The 19,064-nt window shown below is 47.3% G+C and overlaps 3 protein-coding genes across 6 annotated transcripts in view; 1 reads left to right on the forward strand and 2 right to left on the reverse strand.

Moving 5' to 3' along the window:
• The first annotated feature begins 300 nt into the window (after positions 1-300).
• NDUFAF3 (NADH:ubiquinone oxidoreductase complex assembly factor 3) lies at positions 301-1,906 on the forward strand. The gene is made up of 5 exons (XM_037850665.1): positions 301-885; positions 971-1,163; positions 1,316-1,382; positions 1,489-1,589; positions 1,668-1,906. The coding sequence occupies exons 1-5, from the start codon at positions 809-811 to the stop codon at positions 1,782-1,784; spliced, it is 555 nt and encodes a 184-aa protein (XP_037706593.1). The 5' UTR covers positions 301-808; the 3' UTR covers positions 1,785-1,906.
• Positions 1,907-2,431: 525 nt separating this feature from the next.
• On the reverse strand, positions 2,432-7,289 carry IMPDH2 (inosine monophosphate dehydrogenase 2). Of its 2 annotated transcripts, XM_037850651.1 has the most exons (15): positions 7,132-7,289; positions 6,656-6,704; positions 6,335-6,436; positions 6,160-6,234; positions 5,642-5,848; positions 5,031-5,118; positions 4,742-4,941; positions 4,566-4,656; positions 4,372-4,467; positions 4,022-4,093; positions 3,231-3,374; positions 3,002-3,146; positions 2,773-2,916; positions 2,607-2,690; positions 2,432-2,508 (listed from the first exon to the last, which is right to left on the reverse strand). In XM_037850651.1, exons 1-15 carry the CDS (start codon positions 7,227-7,229, stop codon positions 2,487-2,489), a joined length of 1,617 nt encoding a protein of 538 aa, XP_037706579.1. In that variant the 5' UTR covers positions 7,230-7,289; the 3' UTR covers positions 2,432-2,486. The 2 variants fall into 2 exon arrangements, with proteins under 2 accessions (XP_037706579.1, XP_037706583.1); XM_037850655.1 differs by lacking the exon at positions 4,022-4,093 and having other exon boundaries at positions 7,132-7,229.
• A 342-nt stretch (positions 7,290-7,631) lies between these two features.
• The window catches only part of QRICH1 (glutamine rich 1), a 45,455-nt gene continuing 34,022 nt past the window's right edge, over positions 7,632-19,064 (reverse strand). For all 3 annotated transcript variants that reach the window (XM_037850596.1, XM_037850601.1, XM_037850608.1), the window contains 7 exons: positions 16,353-16,530; positions 15,623-15,777; positions 14,636-14,750; positions 10,712-10,820; positions 10,191-10,342; positions 9,758-9,848; positions 7,632-8,586 (listed from right to left, as the gene is read on the reverse strand). In XM_037850596.1, the coding sequence (XP_037706524.1) occupies positions 8,394-8,586; positions 9,758-9,848; positions 10,191-10,342; positions 10,712-10,820; positions 14,636-14,750; positions 15,623-15,777; positions 16,353-16,530 (993 nt within the window). In that variant the 3' untranslated portion in view covers positions 7,632-8,393. The remainder of the gene's footprint in view (positions 8,587-9,757; positions 9,849-10,190; positions 10,343-10,711; positions 10,821-14,635; positions 14,751-15,622; positions 15,778-16,352; positions 16,531-19,064) is intronic.

The following is a 19,064-nucleotide window of genomic DNA, read 5'->3' on the forward strand; positions in this document are numbered from 1 at the left end:
CTAGCCAGCAAGTCCTCTGACTCGGCTAAAGACGGGTGAGGGGGGCTCTCGAGACGCAAGCACAGCAGGGCGATGGTCCAGCCGCTGTGTATTTCAGTGTCTGGTGGAGCCCGGCCCGGTAGACCTCGCGATCAGCAACAACAAATCCACCACGGCGTCCCCTTCCGCTTGCTCTGGCTGCAGAATTGGAGCCATTTTAAGGTGATGCTGCCGGACCACGCCCCCTCGCGCTTCAGCGAAACCAATCCACTCGCAGCCACGCCCCCGGCGGCGCGCGTCGGTGCCGTCAACGGTCGCGCGGATGACGGTTGGGAACGGGCGTGATTTGGTGGTGAGGCAGGGAAACCTGACCTGTTAGCCTGCCCCCGGAACCTGACTCCCCAAAGCCCGGGATTAGGGGCTCGCAAACTGTCATCACGCCTTGGCCAGGTGTGCAAGACATGACCAGGTGTGCGGCGGCCCCGCCCCGGGCCTCCGGAGCCCGGTGTAATGGATGAGACCCTGGGGGCCAAGCCACGAAGTGAGGCCCCGGCAGTCCTCTGAGGCGGGCGACACCGCCTGTTGCCCCGCTCCCCGGAGACGACCGGCGGGGTCCAGGGCGGAGCGGACGGCAGGTGCTGACACCTGAGCTGCACCGGGGGAGGGGCGCGCCGTCCTGGAACAGATGGCTCTGGCCTGCCCCCTACACTTTTGTGCCGGCAAAATTGCTTGGCGCCCTCCGGCCCTCAGGGGACGCTGTGGCCGCGCTGGGCTGGCTCCGCCACGACCCCGCTGAACCCGCGCCGGCCTCGCTTGGTGCGGATCCGTCATGGCCGCTGCCTTCGGCCTCCGCGGCCTGTACAGAGCGCGACCCGTCCTGCGCTTTCCTCCCTCGGAACTGCAATGGTGAGTCCGGGTCCGCGCCCTTGACCTTCCCCTCATCAGGTTCGGAGAGCCGGGTTCCCGCGTTCCTGACCGTAATTCTTCGCAGGGCGCCACGGCGTGGGCATCGACTCACGCCGGCAGACGATGAGCTGTATCAGCGGACGCGCATCTCGCTGCTGCAACGCGAATCTCTGCACGCCATGTACATCGACAGCTATAACAACCGCGGCTTTACGGTCAACGGAGACCGCGTGATAGGGCCCTGCGCGCTGCTCCCGCATTCGGTTGTGCAGTGGAACGTGAGCCCTGCCCCGTAGTGAGCAACTGAGGCCCACAGTCACAGCCCCATCCCCTGCTTCTGTTCCTGGCAAACTTCGCGTTTCCCTGTAGCGGACCAGGGGAGGGACGTGAGGATTTGTTTGTCGTGTTGAGCCGGTCTCCTTCCACACAGGTAGGATCACACCAGGATATCACCGAAGAGAGCTTCTCTCTCTTCTGGATGCTGGAGCCTCGGATAGGTATGGGGATGGGGTGGGGAGGGCAGGGCCGAGCACCCCGAGTCCCAGAGTGCCACCCCTCCCCAGTCCCCCCACAGAACTGTTGACTTTGCCCACCCTTCCTTAGAGATTGTGGTGGTGGGTACTGGAGACCGGACAGAACGACTGCAGCCTGAGATACTGCAAGCAATGAGGCAGCGGGGCATAGCTGTGGAAGTGCAGGACACGGTGAGGCCAGGGGCTTGAGAATGCTGTGGCAAGCTCAGGCTTAGCCAAAACCAGGCTGACTCTGGCTTTCTTTTGCAGCCCAATGCCTGTGCCACCTTCAACTTCCTGTGTCATGAAGGCCGTGTAACAGGAGCTGCTCTCATCCCCCCACCTGGAGGGGCTGCATTCACATCTCTGGCCCAAGCTGTAGAATGAACCACTGGGAATTGACCTGCCTGTCTGCACAAGGGTGCAGGGGTTCCCAACCCTTTCACCATCCTCTCCCTTTCTGCACTTGCTTGCGATGCTATTAATAATTTATCAACTAATCCTGTTTTATACTAGGTGTATTGTGGTGAGGCGCTAATGCCTCAGTGGGGGTTATGAAAAAGCAAAGGGTCACTTTTTTCACTTAGTTCCGTTGGAACTCCCTGGCCCTTCAGAGGCAGTGAGGCAATGTTGCGTCCTTGTTCCAAACCCCAGATCTGCCCACTTACTCACATGCTGATTTGTGCAACTGCAATCCTTTCTTCACAAGGTCCTCTAGTTAGGGAACATGTACATGAGTCATGAGCTGGTCCCAAGGGAACAAGCTCTGGGCTAGCAGGAGGCGGCTCTGGATGCCAGTCTAAGACTACATGGAATTTTCCTCCTAGGGAGACATGGCTGATCAAAGATGCCTTGTGGGCCACATCAGACTCATTGAACCTAGAGTTGCTGCCTTCCAGGGCCACGGCATGGCGCTCCCTTACTTTGGGATTTGAGGCTTTCCCTGGAAATGAAGGTGTGTTTGTGTCCATCTGTGGTGATGGCAGCTGCAGGGCCCCACTCTGCCTGCTGTGCTGATCTCAAAAGACCAGGCATGACTGTTTTCAAACTTTTATTGAAAAACCAAGGAGGGGTGTGCTGGATCCCTTTTCAGAAAAGCCGTTTCTCATACCTGCAGGCAAAAAACCAATTGTAAGGTGAGGGCAGGAGGAAGGAAGACTGGCAGAGGTCCCCACCAGGACAGGAGGGAAGGGGGAATTGGTGACTTACGAGTGGAGGCTGTGGACACCACCTTCCACCTGAGCTGAGGATGTTCTCTTCTCAAACTTGAGCTCCCCGGAGTACATCATGGCTCTGAAGAGAGGGGCCAATGTCAGATATGGGTTACTGGTCTTGGACCAGCCTCTTTACTTATGTCCCAGACCCCTTAGCTCACCGGACTTGGGTCAAACTCTTGGCACCAATGTCCTGGCAAGAGTGCTGAATGCCAGCAATCAGGTAGGGGATGAACTTGTGAATGGAACCTTTGTCTTGCACAGCCCCAGAAACTCCCTGGGCCACCTTAATTTTGTCAGCTTCACTGCAAAGAGAGGCATGGGCAAGGTCAGGGGGGATGAGACTGGCAGTGCACAGATGGGGTGAAGTAACAGTCCTGCCTGTCCCACCTAAAGTAACGGTTCTGGCTGCTGAGGTGCTTGTCCATGGCGTCAAGAGAACCCATACCACGGTATTTCTTCAGCCGGATCCCATCAGAGAAGAAGTACTCGCCAGGGGCCTCAGTTGTAGCAGCCAGGAGGGAGCCCATCATGACTGTGGATAGAGACAGTGTTTGGGCAGAGCCTGAAGAGCAGTGCAGAAGAGGTCTCACCAGGCTCCAGGGGTGCTGGGTCTCACCTGTGGAGGCCCCAAGGGCCAAGGCTTTGGCAATATGGCCCACATTTTGGATTCCTCCGTCAGCAATGACAGGAACACCAAAGCGCCGGGCATATTCTGACACCTTGTACACAGCTGTTGCCTGGGGCCGCCCACAGGCCAGCACTGTAGAAATGGAGGAACAGATGGGGAAACAGGTTATTAGTGGGGACAGGAGAGGGGCCTGGCAGTCACATTCTGCACTCATGAGCCCTCACCTACACCTGCAACAGGACCTCAGACTGGCTGAGGAAGAGATGTGTCTGGAATGGCTGCTGCCCCATCTGCCTTGAATAATACAGCTGTGCCAGATTCTGCTCACCCCTGTGTGCACGTGCATGTGTGCAAGGCCTAGGGCAGCATCAGGCACATGCAGTCTTAGCAGCTGGGAAAGCCCCACCCAGCTTGTTTCAGGTGGTGCCGGAGACACCGTGCAGTTAGTACCTAGAGGCAGTGAGTCAGGCCTAACCCCTCCCTGCATAGTGGGCAGCTCAGGCAAGGTCAGGATAGTGGTCATGTGGAAGGGAAAGTGGGCTCCAGAGTTGATCCTTCAGCTGTGCCAACTTGAGGAAATACGGACATAGCAGGACTTGCCTGGGGAAGGAGGTCCTGCCCTATGATTGCCTCAGAGGAGTATGTTCTCAAGCAGCCCCAGAAACCATGGTCTGTCCATAAGTCTATCCTGCCCACCCATCAGCACCACAAACCCCGGAGCTACAACTACAGTCAACCAAGCAGCCGGGCAGTGGGCAGCTGGGCCGGGCCTGACTTACTATAGCAGCCCGTGACAGTAGAAGGGCATTTGGGGCTGTGGGACTTTATGTCTGGAGGGATCTTGGGAGCCACTAAATAAAACAAACAGACCAGAGTTTAGAGAGGGCACAGAGCAGGAGTGAGGAGGCCAGGCGAGGCAGGGGATGGTGGTTGGCAGGCAAGGGATGATGAGAGCTCCTCTTGCTTCCAGCATACATCACCAATCCAAGGCGCCTGTTTGGCCCCCAAGGCTGCTCCTATTGGGGGACTCAGAGTGCAGTTCCAAAGAGCACTCATCTCCAGGGCAGATGGGGTAAAGGGCCCTGCTAAACCCAGGATCTCTCAGGAAACTGAAAAAGCATCTTCTTACCTTCTTGGGTGATGCAGATGGAGCCACTGCCCATGCCCACCCGAAGGGCATCCACACCTGCATCAATGAGGTTCTTGGCCTGAGCAGCTGTCACCACTGAAGAAAGGAAGAGGGAAAGTTCAGGAGAAAGTCCAGATGGGAGTCTAGTCTCCCTACTCACATTCCATGTACTTCAGCGCCCAGTCTTGCCTCACCATTGCCACCAATGACCTGGAGAGTGGGATTCTTTTCTTTGATGTACTTGATCATGTTGATCTGGAAGATGGAGTTGCCCTGGGAAGAGTCCTGAGACAGAGAAAAAGTCCAAGTAAGACTTAAACACAGCAGTTATCCCTGTGCATATCCTGATCATGCCTATGCAGGAGCTCACCAGGACTACCACATCTACACCAGCCTGGGCCAGCAAGTCAAGCCGGTACTTGTCATCCTCGTGTGTGCCGATGGCTGCCCCACACAGCAGCTGCTTCTTGGCATCTTTGGAGGCCAGTGGGTAATCCCGGTTCTTCTTCAGGTCTGTCCGGGCAATAATGGCCACCAACTCGTCATCTTCATTTACAATGGGTAATTTTCCTGGGGGCAAGGCAGGACAAGAATCAGGGTCCTGGACTCTTTCCCACATCCAGGCATGTGCCCACCTCTTACCTCCAGGGCTTGCTCACCCTTCTTGCTTCGTTGTAGAATTTCATTTGCTTCCTTCAACGTGACGCCTGCAGGGGCCACCACCAAGTCTTCTCGCTTAGTCATGATCTGGGAGGGAAAGGAGCTGTGATGAATAGCCAGTTTGAGGAACCCCCCACACACAAAAAGACCCTGTCCTAATTCTCAAAGACTACTATATTCACCCAACACCTCCAAACCACCCTCCTCAAGGGAATCTAACGGTCCCTGCAGCAGAGCCCAGTTGCAAGAACAAGAACCAAATAGAAAGGACAGCATGATGCGAGCAGCTGCCTGTTACCTTGTGGAGAAAGAAGAGCAACAGAGAAGCAACATCATGAGAATTAGAAGCAGAAGACTGAAGCCGGTTCTTGAATGATACTCCCACAATGGTGATGGCAAACATAGAACGTGTGCTGCCAAGTATTTGGGCAGCTTGAGAGCCTCTAGTGGGGAGGGATGCAGGAAGCCCATGAAGAGCCAGAAACTTGGCTGGGCATTATATCATTCTGGGACAGCAGAAGCACTAAGAGACATCATTCAGTCAACACAAGCATCCTTATCTTTGGCCAGGGCTGCCAGAGCTTGGCTGTGCACTACCAGTGACACCTACCTCTTCCAACAATCGGTTGTGTTCCTCTTCCTTGAGAAAATCAATATCCCGGGAGGAGATGATGCCCACCAGGCGGCTCCCCATCCGGCCTGTGTCAGTGATGGGTATCCCACAGAAACCATGCCGGGCCTTGGCCTCAAACACATCCCGTACACGATCTTTGGGGCTGAGGACCACAGGGTCTGTGATGAATCCCTGCTCATATTTCTAAAAGGGATGATAAGAACACCTTTGAACTGCTTTCTTCAAGCCCTGCTTCTGGAGCCTGGGATCTGTGTCCTCTTTGGCAGTGCCACAGGCCCAAATCACACCACCATCCAAACCCTTCCCAGAGGTCAGGGACAGGAGACATGGGCTGTAAACACTGTCTACCTGGACCTCAGGTTCTTCCCAGGAATCGAATCCCCAAGTGGGAAGTAAGGGTCCTAGATAAGGAGCAGATACTTCCCCGACCCTTACACCATTCCACCTCAGTGCAATTCCCATGAGCTCTTGGCCAGGATCCTCCCCATACTTACCTTTACTTTCCGAACTTCATTGGCCTGGAATTCAGGTGTACAGTTGTGGTGGATGAAGCCAATACCTCCTGTAAGCTGCAAGATGGACAGAGGAGAAGTAACAATGAGGAGAAGGCACTTGACTGTAAGTTCTTGGAGAACAGGCTCCCAGCTTCTGCCACCCCGTGGGGCTCACCGCCATTGCTATGGCCATCCCTGCCTCAGTGACTGTGTCCATGGGTGAGGAAACCAGTGGAGTCTTTAGAGTGATCTTCTTGGTCAGTGCGGAGGTCAGGTCCTGAGGAGACACGTTCTGCTAGCATGGGAAAGCACCTCTACCTCATGGGACCAGGCCCCCCATGTAAACAAGTGCCTTGTATGACCTATACAAAAGCTAGTAAGCTGATCCCATAGAATCCACCCCCAAGCCCAATCTGGTGAGGTAGTCTGGAGCCCAGAGGACAGCAGCACCTTCCCCCAGTTTGGTAACCAGGACCCAATGCCCTGACATACTTACCACCTGGTCTGCAGTGAAGTCGATGTACCCAGGAAGAATGAGAAAGTCGCTGTGGGGGAGGAGTGTGAGTACTAATTGGGGGAGGCTCAGACTTAGGGTAGCCTGAGACTCCATCCCCATAGCTCATCCCAAAGGCATTTGGGCAGGCAGTGGCACTGACTGAGCCAGTATAACAGGGAAGGCGGAGCACAAGATGGACATGAGAACGGGGGTCCTTCTCTGGCCACCAAGCTGTCACCAGCACTCCCGGCATCCTTACAACTCCATGTGCCAGTTTCTAGCCTAAAGCCCCAAGCACTGCCACCCACCTCCCACCCCGTCCCGTCCCAGGTCTGTCGAACTATGCCCGGGAGAAATTCCCGGAATCTCTCTCTCAAATCCACGCAAAAAAGTCGGCTCTAAGTTAGACTTCAAAGGACCTCTTCGCCCAGCGTGACACCCCTCTCCCCGCTCAGGTGAACCCGCTAGGTCCGCACTTGTAGGTGAGGCCATCACCGCAGTTGAAGAGTTGCTGTGCCGTGAGCCCGTCGTCCGGCACGTAGGACGTGCCCCCGCTTATTAGATAGTCTGCCATGGTCAGCGCAGTACGCCGTCGCGTATCTCCTAACACCCCGTCGCAGAGGCCGCACACGACTGAGCCGCGCCAATATAAACCCGCTGAGGGCGTCACGCCGCAGCGTGCACTGCTGACGTCAGGACGCAATGCGCGAAGGCGGGGTTGGCAGCGTTCTTGCGGCGGGGGCGGGGCCCACTACAGAGAGCGGGCGCCTGCGCACAGCTTGGCGTGAAGCTAGCCCTGAGAACTGTTGGTTACCCAATGGTCGGGCGCATCCGGGGAGCAGGCTTGGCTTCCAGTCCCACCTTCCAGCCATGACCAGCACGAGGCAGGACTTTGGCCCCTTTTCATGCTCTATATTGCGCGGCTTGCTGTCACTCTCCCGCAAAGTTCCTCCCCAAATAAAGAGGCATTGTTCACTAGCTTGTTGAAAAGACGTGCTTGTCATTCTTAATAAACAACTAGAGTAAGAATACATAAGAGAAACAGAGTGGTATCTTTATATGATACACAAGTGTATATTACAAGAATTCCATTAGGCACAGGAGCCTCAGGTTTAAGGCCTCTCAATGTCAGGCCAAAAAAAAAAAAAAAAGGCATGGTAAAGTTTTTACTTTAACATCTAAAATGTCACTTGTCTCAAAGGGGGTGTAATAGAAATTGTCTTTAATAAATCATAATTAAGTTCTCATTTTCCTTCCATTAAGATGCTAAGTTTATGTCTGAACATGAAGGAAAAAACATGGCTCCCTTATGGTCAGGGAGGTCTGCCAGTCCAGGGTGGAGGACAGGTGGGGAGATTCCCTGGAGAGTCCATTTATCAATTCCATCTTTCTGGAGGACAGGAACGGGCCACATTTCTCCTAACAGTCTAAGCTCCTTCCCAAGACCCCAGACCAAAACAAAACAAAAGAAAACAAAAACAAGCCAGCCAGCAACTCTCCAGGGCATCTGGCCATCAGGAAACCCAGAGCCCAGTGGGCTAAGTCCGCCGCAGGAGGTTTATGAAAATACACAAGGGGCAAAGTTTCCTTTTACATTTTAGACAGGAGTGGCCAGAAAGGCTTCGTAACTACACCAATTAAAAAAAAGAAAGAAAGAAAGAATGGAGGCCTCTTCTTTAGTGTGAAAGTTTGTCCAGTTCTTCCTGGTTGGTCTCCCCTACACCATGGCTGAGGTGTCTCAGTGCATAGTACTTGCACTGGCCACCGCAATGGCCTCCTGAATTTCTCGTATCACCAGGATTCGGGTCAGCATCTGTCCCATCTGCTCTCTGCTGATAGGCTGGACCGAGTACCAGATTGGGCTGTTGGGGGCCACCACCGGTTCCGGTGTCAGGTAAAAGGTGTCATTCCGGCCTTTCACACTCTGGGGGCTGAAAAACACATCAGTAAAAGCTGGGCAATACCACCACAACTGCAACCATACCCACCTTGAACTTCCTGGACCAATACACTGTCTGCAAAAGTTGGAAAGGCACTGGTTCTGAAGAGTGTAGCACAGTTATCGAACTCCATGCAGCCACCAAGGAGCTCCTTTGAGGCTACTGCAAACGCCAGTGACAGGCTGCCTCTTTTCTGTCCTCTCTCACACTGCCAGCTGTAATCGATCCCTCTGATAAGCCCATCTCATCTACCTGTCCAGCCTCATAGCCAACCTCACTGTCCAGAAGCCCATCTCCAAGTATTTGCTCATGCTGTTTCCTTTACCCAATCCAGTGATAATCCTCAGTTCTGAGGGACCCTATCCGCCTTATCTTGATTAAGATACTAGTGCCCTTTTTTGGGAGAGCTCAAACCCTCCCACCCACCCACCCCTATTCATCCTGTACCTTTCTCAAATACTTAGCATATTCCATCCTCTAACAGTTATCCATCCATCCAAGATTTTTCAAAGGGCTACTGTGTGCTAGACCTGCACTAGGTACTGATGTTACTGCAAAGAGCAAAATGAAGAGTCTCTGCCTCATAGAGCTTACAGATAGGGGGAAAACAGATAGCAATTAAGCAATTAACAAATACACACAAAATGACACACAGTGCTACAGAAGAAATAATCAGGGAACTTGATCCAGCCCAAGAGAACAGGTAGTAAATCTGGGTATGTGCCCCTGATAAAGTTGTGTTTGAGGTGAGTAGAGGGATGGATAGGAGCTAATAATCAAAGGGCTGGAAGGGACTTGCCCAGCAGGGAAAAGTTCTAAGCCAAAGCTTTGAGGAAGGAGAGCATGGTTCCCTCAAGTGGAGAGAAGTCAGTGTGACTAAAGAACTAAGGAGCTACATGGACACGAGGTTAGCAAAAGGGGGCACACAAAGAATCTTGAGTTACTCTCTTTCTCTGTAGAGTAATGGGAAACAACTGAAGGTTTAATTTAACTGACACAGTAAGACCTGCAACCTAGAAAGATCATTCTGACATTGCTGTGAAGGGAACAGGACAACCTGCAGGGGCAAGAGGAAGCAAAAGCTAAGGGCAGGAATCCTACCCCTTTAGACCAAGGGTGGAAGCAACAAAAGGTCAAGGTTAGGAAGATGGAGCCACCTCACCATTTAAAGAGGTAGAAATCGTAGAGCTTGATGGGACACCTCAGGGGATTCTCCGGATTTTCCGTCTGCTCTGCATACATGTCATCTGTAACTATAAAACACACCCACCATAGGCATGGCATCAGATTGCCTTAGCACAGATCAGATAACTTAGGCTCCCAGCCACCCAACCTAGGAAATGGTGGGCCCTACACACATGCATGCACACATGCAGGAGTGAGTGGAGGCCAGCACAGATGTTTGCACATATTGCTGGGAATCCAGTGACTTGAAAAGGGGGTTTCTCTGCTTCTAGAAGAAAAGTTTGAAGTTCTTGGCTGGTATGAAGGGAATGGAATATTCCCATCTAGCAAGCCCTAACCTTCACACTGATCATAAGGGCAGGGAAGGATAAGAGGCATCTGTTTCTGCCACTCTTGTTCACTTTCCCTACCTTTCTGGCCAGTCTGGTGTATCCCAAGCGCCTTCAAGTACCGGATACTTGTGCTTTTATCCTTGGGATTTGAGGGGTTTTTCTTTGTCTGTCGCAAGACTTTGGAGAAGGCTAGCTTCATGTGCTGGTCCACTGTCTTCAACAGGAAGTACCTGGACCACAAGTGAAAGTAAAGCAGAGGGAGGGGGTACCAAGAGGAGACCATGACTCACACTCTACCCAGCAGTGCTTCAGAGGAGCCACTACCTACAGTCCCAGGATCTGGGTAGGCCCACAGTCAAGCACATGACCAGCATGTCCAATGGGGAGCAACATCAGGATTGATGGTAGGAGTCTGGCAGGGCTATCTGCCTCGCTGGTCTCCACACAAGATGCAACCAAGTGGAGCGGGGGCTTTCAGTAACCCAAAGGCTGTCAAATTTATGTATCAGAGGAATTCAGAAGTCCTCCTGGATAGGTTCTACCCTCTTCACTGGGCAGAACCCAGCAATGGCTAAGCATGGAGCCTACAGAACACTTACTTGGTGTTAAAGAACATGAGGGTGGTCAGCAAGGTGGAAGGGGAGTGAGCCCCGAGCTGCTTGCACTCCCACAGCATCTCCTCAGTCACATGGCTGGGCAGGACATAGCCTAGGAGGAAGAGAGCATTGCTACAAGAAGGTGGCAGGCTAGGAGGTATGAGGTACAAGGACCACACAGGACTCCAAGCCAAATGATGCAATTCTTTCCAGGGCATGGCAAAATCACCTAGAAAGCTTGTTTAAACACAAATGTGCTGGGTCCCAACCCATGTTTCCAGGGTGAGACCAAAGAATATGCATTTCTAACAAGTTCCCAAGTGATGCTGATAATATTCTGCGGACCACACTTTGAGAACAACCATCCTAAAGGATTGCTTTTACCTGACATTAATTCTTCCTTTAATCCCAAGTTAATATGGGGCAAAAGCATGGTCTACAGGAAGAGTGGAACACCTAAAATTGTAAACCAAACTCTGTATCTACACACTTCTCTGAGGATAGGGTACAGAGCTTTCATCGTATTCTCAAAGGTGTCCAGGACCCATAGAATTGGTATGCATGCTCCTGTTTCCCCTTGCCAAATCTTCTCTCATGTCTACCATCTCCCCTCTCTGGATAAAGGAGAGACTGACATTTAGAACTATTGTTAAGTTTCCCTCACATGGCAGATTTTATACAAAATCCTGGTTCATAAGCAAGCTCAGAGTTGTTCAGGGACAGAGGCCAGCAGTTTGAACAAGGGCAGTGGGCAGCCAGGTCTTTCTAAAAGGAAGATGGAAGTTGGGCTGATCACCAAGCCCTCTTATGTGCTCATTCAGTAGTCAATGTACAAGTGTTTATGCCAGACACTGGGGGCATGGTAAGACAGCAGCATAGACCAGCAATTTCCTGCAGGGGTTCAGAGTTCTCCAGACAGGTAGTGGGAGTGCCACTTTGAGAAAGCAGGAAAATGAACACTCTGTCCAATATGCTCCTCCTCTTTATTCTTGCCAAAGCTGGACATCTGGCTCCACGAGTCCACTTCCATCTGTTTAGGTAATTCTGGCTCTACTCTTATCTACCCTTTGGCTATTTTGTGGGCCAGTGGCAACGGGACAAGTATCCCTACTTTCAGACTAATCTGAAGCTCCCTAGACATAGGATGAATGAAAGAAGACAGCCCTCCTTGGCAAAGGCCAGCCCCTAGTAGTAGTTCCAGGCACAGTTTGGAATGTTCCACATTCTCTGGAGTCACTTTGCCACCTGTCCTCCCTGGAATCACTTCCCTAGCCATACTTTCCTCTCAACAACACAACTTAAAAGGGATTCTTAATGCCTGAGAACCAGAACTCCTGGTGTGGGAAAAAAGATACAGAGATGATGTTATATAAAAGCCTTATCGTTCTACTTATTCACTATTGGTGGGAATGTAGAATGGTGCAGCCACTGTGGAAGACAGTTTGGCAGTTCCTCAGGAAGCTAAGTATAAAAGTGCCATATGATCTGTCAATCCCGCAACTAGATATATATTCAGACGAGCTGAAAGCAAAGACATCTGCACACTCATGTCCACAGCAGCATTATTTACAATTATCAAAAGACGGAAACAACCTAGCTGTCCATCAACTGATGAATGATCAATCAACAAAATATGGTTTATACATATGATGGAATATTATATAACTGTAAGAAGAAATGAAGTCATGATGCATGTGACTACATGGATGAACCTTGAGGACATTAAGTTGAGTGAAATAAGTCAGACACAAAAGGACAATTATTGTATGACTTCACCAATATGAACGAAATATAACTAGCAAAACTCATGGTGTTAATATCTAGAACACAGACCAGAAGATAGAATGAGGGCAGAGAAAGCGGAGCTGATGCTTAATTTGTGCAGAATATGTAATAAGGTTGAATGTAAATGTTTGGAAATGGATGGAGGTGATGGGAGCACATTATAGTGACAGTAACTAACAGTGATGATATGTGGGTGCAACTGTGGTTGGAAGGGAAAGTTAAGGTCATATATGTTCCTAGAAGGAAAGCCAGAGGATGAAACATGGGACTGTATAACACAGTGAACCCTCTTCAGGGTGAAAATATTCTAGAACTGTTTGTGATGACAAATGCACAACTCTGTGAATATACTACAAGACAATGACTGTACCTTTAGATGGTCTGTATGGTATGTGAATTTATCTCAATAAAACTGCTTAAAAAAAAAAAGCCCATAGTTCTGAATCTTAACTGCAAGCATCAAAAGGATATATTTTATCTCTAAAAACATTTTTTAGTTTGCCCAACGAGAGGCCTAGAAACAATAACCAACCCAGTAGTAAACAGTACTCTTAGCATCTAAAGTGTAGTAATGAAATACCATTTTCCCACTAAAAGGAACCAGGCCTAAGGAATTCCACATTCAGGACAGGAAATGTCAAAGATAAGCCTAGAACACCTTGTCAAACTAAGAAATCAAAGAAATTATCAAAGACTACTAAGAACTCAAGGGCTAATTTCAAGAAGCTCCAAATGGTCAAAGATGGGACAATTTGTGTCTCTGTAAAGATAACAACTGAAACGGACTGAAATACAAATATTTAAATTCTTGCTTTCACAAAGATCTTAAAAAAACACACACACAACTAATTGGTTATTGCTAGAAGAGGTTAGTTAACCAACTCGTTACTATAAAAAGGGGTAAAGAAAAAGAAACAAGCCCTTATATCTCGCCTCTTCTATACAATCTGTACTGCTAGGAATCCAAAGAGTTGACGAGGGGGTTTCTCTTCATATTCGAGCTAATAAATGAAGAAGACGTAATAACATTAGAAAACCACCGATCTGTAACAACTAAGAAATTAATGGATCCAGATATTTATGGGCATGTTGTTGGAGGAAACCAACTCGTCTATGAAATAACCTTGCCCCACAAAAACACCTCAAAACATCCCTGAATTAATCAAGCCTTTATATGTAATTAACAATTAACTATAAAAATAGGGGACAGAAAATGTGTTAAACTATGCAGTGGGGACAGATACAATCAGCAAAAGCTACACTGCAACAATTTAAAGGGCCTATTTATTCCATAAATAAATTAAAAAAAAAAAAAGGAAGGAGAAACTAAAGAATAAAACTAAACATTAGGTGACACATCAGTCAATTTGAATGTGTGGACCTATTTGCACCTTGATTCCGATTTTTAAAAATGACATTTATGAAATAATTGGAAATTCAAACAAAGACTAGACATTTGAGGAAATCAGGATATTACCATTTTCTTCAAGTATGTAAATGGAATTATGGTTATGTCAATTATTCATATTGAAATATTTTTTGATAAAATGTCATATTTGCCTCAAAATAATACTGGAGAGGGGAGAAGCAAGGGATGGTACAGATGAAACAAGATTTGCAATGGGCAATGGTTAAATGGGGGTTATTCTGTCTAGTTTATATATGGTTGAAATTTCCATAAAAAAAGGTTTAAAAAGAAAGCACACTGTGTATATCCATAAGTGGCTTGAAAATTTGCAAAATATGTAAAGCAGTATTCACTCATTCAGGTCTCTTTCCTGATGTCAGAACCTTAGAGAGCCTCCTTGCTAACATCTTGTTACTTCCTATTCACTTGTACTTTGCCCTTCAAGGCACTTACTTAAATAAATCATTATTTTGATTATTTATATATTGTCTCGCTCTTAGAATATAAGATTCATTTTGTTCTTCTTTGTTCTAGTTTTGCACATTCCCTTGTCTTTGCCACACTAGGACAGCCAGGTTCTCTGCCTGATAAGTCTCACCCCTTCCTCATCAGGCCAAGAAAACATAAGGGCTGATGCTGCTGCCTGGGATTTATAGCTCTCTTACCCTCAGCCACGGAAGCTGCTGATCTTTTTAAAACTCAGTTGGGAAAGACATCCAGAGGGAGACTCTTACCAAGTGGAGTGACCCGGGGCTGAACATCCTTCAGAACTTCATGTAGCCATTCCGTGAATCGAACATAATAAAGATCAGAGAAAATGTCATCTACCCGTCCATTTTCAAAAAGATACTAAAAGAAAAACAATCAATAAAAGTTGTTGATAGTCTCTCAAGTAAAATGTTCAGGGGAAAAAGACATATTCCTTGGCTACTACCGCCACCTCTCCATATCCACTCCCCACTCAACAAACCAACATGTAAAAGGGTTCAGCATGTCACACTTCCACAGTGTGCTCAAGATCATGTGACCCGATTCTCATAATACCCTGGGTCCATAAGACAGATTTTGTGGCTGCTATTTCACCCAGGCAGTGTCTTGTGGTAGCAAAATGCATGGTGCAGACTCTGAGGGTCAGCCTCTTATTAGCAATGGTGTAAGTTAAATAACATGTGTGAATCTTTTAACTTCTCGGGCTCAGCTTCCTTGTCTGTAAATGGAAATGGCTGTGCTTGGTATCCAGGACTGGGAACAGCAACAGGTAAAGTAATTCACATGGTTTCCTTTGTCCATGCCGGGGTTAGGGCAGGGAAGAGAGAGAACAAACTAGGGGGCTTCAAATAATTATTCTGTGTTAATGCAGGGAACAATGAGAAGAAAAGTTGCATGTTAGTATCGGATTTATTTTGGATGAATTATTTTATGAAAACCATATATTACCTTAACAAAAATCATAAATGGTTCATGATCTTTAAAAAAAGCTGAAAAGAACAAAAATTTCTCAGGTGGTGGGATTATAGATGATGAATATTTTCTTATTTTCTAAAGTGATGAACATGGTCTTCTGAGATTTTTAAAAATGTGCATTTAAAAACTCATTAAATAGCTGAAAGACACCTTCCTTATTATAACCATTTACACTTGTCATTTTACTAATATGACTAACCAGCAAACCACAGCAGGAACACAGCTCAAATACATTTATGTGAAGACCTGTTTCCTACCTTTTGAATACACAGGAAAATGTAATAAAGTACATCTGGATCATAGGGTTCACCGTCTCCATTTCGAGCTTCTCGTGTCATAAGACAGAGCCCATAATTCAACTCAGCCACAGCAGAGGAGATGAGATCTTCCTGGAATCGCAGCAACTGGCGCCCTGCAACACAAGCCCCAAAGGTGAATAAGGGTCCTGGCAATGGTCAGGGAGGAAGGCTCAGAGCAAACACAGTCCATCAGGGTACTGGGACAGAAGTGGTCAACTGAATCTATGATCAGAGCTAGCCTACTACGTACAGCAGTAATCCCACACGCCCAAGAGTTTCCTTCCCACAATATTCATCCTACCGCACATATTCCAAAAATTATTATTAGGGCCAAGGAATGAAAACAGAGAAAAACAGAATCCACACTCTGTAATGCGAGCATGTGTATGAGACTGGTATTAGAGCGATGGCCTTAAACACACCCATTAGGTTCCCATCTTCTCCTAGAAGTTGCTCTGCCAAAGTATGCCATGTCAATTCTACAAAAATGCCTGGTCTTGGCCAAACCCCTCAAATCCTGCTCACCTGCACAGTCAAAGACTGCCTGTGTGCCTGTTCTGAATTCAGCATCTGATTTCAGATGATGCTACCTAGTCCTGACCCAGGGGACACCACTTCCCTGCCATTCTGTCCTCCTGCTACTGCACTTAAGGTAAAGCCCACACTCTTCTCTCTCCCAAATACTCACTCCCAATGGGTGCCAGTCTGTTCTGAGCATCCTTCTCTAGTTCAGCATTCTTGGTCTGGGCCCAGTTTTTCCATACTTCAAGACCTTCTTCTGGCTTCAGTGAATTTGGGAGCAGAAGTTCTGGGGAAGGCTGTGGCTGTGATTGTGGTTCAACCTCAGCAACTTGGACGGTTTGAGCCTATGAGAGAGAAACCATCAAAATGTGTCAGTACTGTTTTGCATGAGGTCCCTTTGCAAAACTGCCACAAAAATGTTAACTTGCAATTAAATTAATTAAAGAAAATCTCTCTTCTCCTTGCTGCCCTACTTCCAAGAAGCTCTGGGGTTCTACTGCTTCCCCCACAGGGACAGCAAGACAGAACTACAAGTGGGCTAGTAGAGTACATCTCAGCCCTGGAATGCACTTTAGAATCTCTGATTTAGACACAGATAGCCAGGCCTGCCCCAGAATTTCTGGGGTGGAATCCAGGTAACAGTCGTTTTAAAACCTCCCCAAGTAAAAAGATAATTCTAATCTTTAATCATCATTGAGAACTACTGGTCCAAGGGGTGTAAGTCTCCCTGACAACATAGGACATGACTCCCAGGGATGAGCCTGGCCCTGGCATCGTAGTTTTGAGAAAGCCTTCTTGACCAGAATGGGGAAGAGAAATGAAACAAAATAAAGTTTCAGTGGCTAAGAGATTTCAAATAGAGTTGAGAGGTCATTCTGGAGGTTATTCTTACACATTATACAGATATTCCTTTAAGTTTCTAGTGTATTAGAATAGCTACAAGGAAACAACTGCAATGGTAAACTGTAATGCTGCAGCCTTGACTCTTGATGATGACTATATAGCTTTTATCGTGTGACCATGTGATTCTGAAAACCTTGTAACTGACACTCCCTGGATCCAGTTAGGGACAGATGAGTATTGAAATAAAGACAAAATAAAATAAAATAATGGTGGAGGGGGGTGTAAGGGGTATAGGATGTTTTAGGTGTTCTTTTATATTTTATTGTTTTATTTATTTATTTTCTTTTTTGGGGGTAATGAAAGTGTTCTAAACTTGATTGTGGTGATGAATGCAAAACTATACGTTGATACTGGGAGCCATCGATTGCATACTTTGGATGGATTATATGGTGTATGGACACATCTCAATAAAACTGCACTGAAAAAAAAACAAAATAATTACTTGTTCAAAGCACTACTTCTCAGACTTGAATGTGCAAACAAATCACTTGCGGATTTTACTGAAATGCAGATTCTGATTCAAAAAGCTGGAGTGGAACCTGATATTCTTCATTTCTAAGAAGCTCCCAGGCGATGCTAAGGCTGTTGGTCTGCAGACCACCCCTTTGAGTAGCAAGTGTTTAAGCAGTGATTCTTAAACTTGGCTGCTCCTTAAAATCACCTGGGGTGCTTTTAAAAAAATATCCTGGACCGGGCCCTGTCCCGGGAGATTTCTTTGGTGGGGGAGGGAGGGGAGGTAGCTTGGTATCAGTATTTTTAACAGCTCCCCCGGTGATTCTAATGTTCCACCACGGTTGAAACCATGTTTAGAGAAAGAAGAGTACAACAAACAAATCTTGTCCTCCTCCCCTTCCTTATAAAATGAAAGAATAAGACTTGAGGAATCTTTATGACTCCTCCAACTGTACGGTTCTATTTTTAACATGTTCCTTCTGAAATAATACCGCTTTGGCACGTAAGGATGTAACCCATTTTCTGAAGACAAGAGTCACTGCTGCGGCTTCCTACCTCCAAAGGAAGAGCAGCCCATCTTTGATAGGCTGACAACCAAGCCATCTATACAAAAGGGCAGAGAATGCTCCTGAGCCTCAATTGCAATCTCCAAAGGGCTCAAGAGACACCAAAACAGATGTGCAGATTCTTGAGCCTCATAGATCTATGATCTCTGAAGAAACCTCCTTCAATAATTCCCCATGCAAGGGCCAAACCTTCCTTCCTTAGACAAAGAGCTGAGGAATGTCAAAATCATTCAGATTGAAGGCAAAATAATTTATACACGATGCACAAATTTTCTCTTCAACAAATAATAATCCTATTAGATTTTATATGATATATTATTAAACAGGGAGATAAAGCAATACCAGTAGTTTTGGCATTATGTATCAAGACTCAAGAAAATATTTTTATGCTTTGACATAATAAATCTGGGACTTGATATCCTAAGGAAACCCTCTGAAAACAGTGTCTATTTTATGCATTAAGATAACACTGCAGAGTATAATGGGCAGATGAGTAATAAAATGAAGACAAAAAATATATAAATTAGGGGTAAGGGATGTTTTGGGTGTTCTTCTTTATTTCTTTTGGAGTAATGAAAATGTCCTAAAATTGACTGTGGCAATGAATGCACAACTATATGATAATACTGTGAGCCACTGATTGTATACTTTGGATGGATTATATAGTGTATGAATATATTTCAATAAAGCTGCATTTAAAAAAAAAGATACATTGCAGAGTTGTTTATATTACAGAAAAATCTAAAGTAATATGACTGTCCAATAAAAGGGGAATAGTTAGGCAGATTATAATACAACTATCCAAACGAACTACAAAGTAAACCTTAAACATGTTAACCAAGACTACAAAATGATATAACTATGTACGGATGTATATGGTGAAGTAAAAAGAAATAAGACAAAAAAATGTAGAATAAGTATAACCACACAAATAAACCAGATTTCCTCTCTACCAA

This window comes from Choloepus didactylus, chromosome 1 (genome assembly GCF_015220235.1).
Source record: "Choloepus didactylus isolate mChoDid1 chromosome 1, mChoDid1.pri, whole genome shotgun sequence".
Lineage (NCBI taxonomy): Eukaryota > Metazoa > Chordata > Mammalia > Pilosa > Megalonychidae > Choloepus > Choloepus didactylus.

Excerpts from the sequence above, each read along its gene's own strand:
- NDUFAF3 (XM_037850665.1), top strand. The coding sequence starts at position 809 with ATGGCCGCTGCCTTCGGCCTCCGCGGCCTGTACAGAGCGCGACCCGTC. Across the intron at positions 886-970 it reads CCTCCCTCGGAACTGCAATG|GGCGCCACGGCGTGGGCATC; the intron begins GTGAGTCCGGGT and ends AATTCTTCGCAG. Across the intron at positions 1,383-1,488 it reads GATGCTGGAGCCTCGGATAG|AGATTGTGGTGGTGGGTACT; the intron begins GTATGGGGATGG and ends ACCCTTCCTTAG.
- IMPDH2 (XM_037850651.1), bottom strand. The coding sequence starts at position 7,229 with ATGGCAGACTATCTAATAAGCGGGGGCACGTCCTACGTGCCGGACGAC. Across the intron at positions 2,917-3,001 it reads AGCCAGAACCGTTACTTTAG|TGAAGCTGACAAAATTAAGG; the intron begins GTGGGACAGGCA and ends CTCTCTTTGCAG. Across the intron at positions 2,691-2,772 it reads AAGAGTTTGACCCAAGTCCG|AGCCATGATGTACTCCGGGG; the intron begins GTGAGCTAAGGG and ends CCCTCTCTTCAG.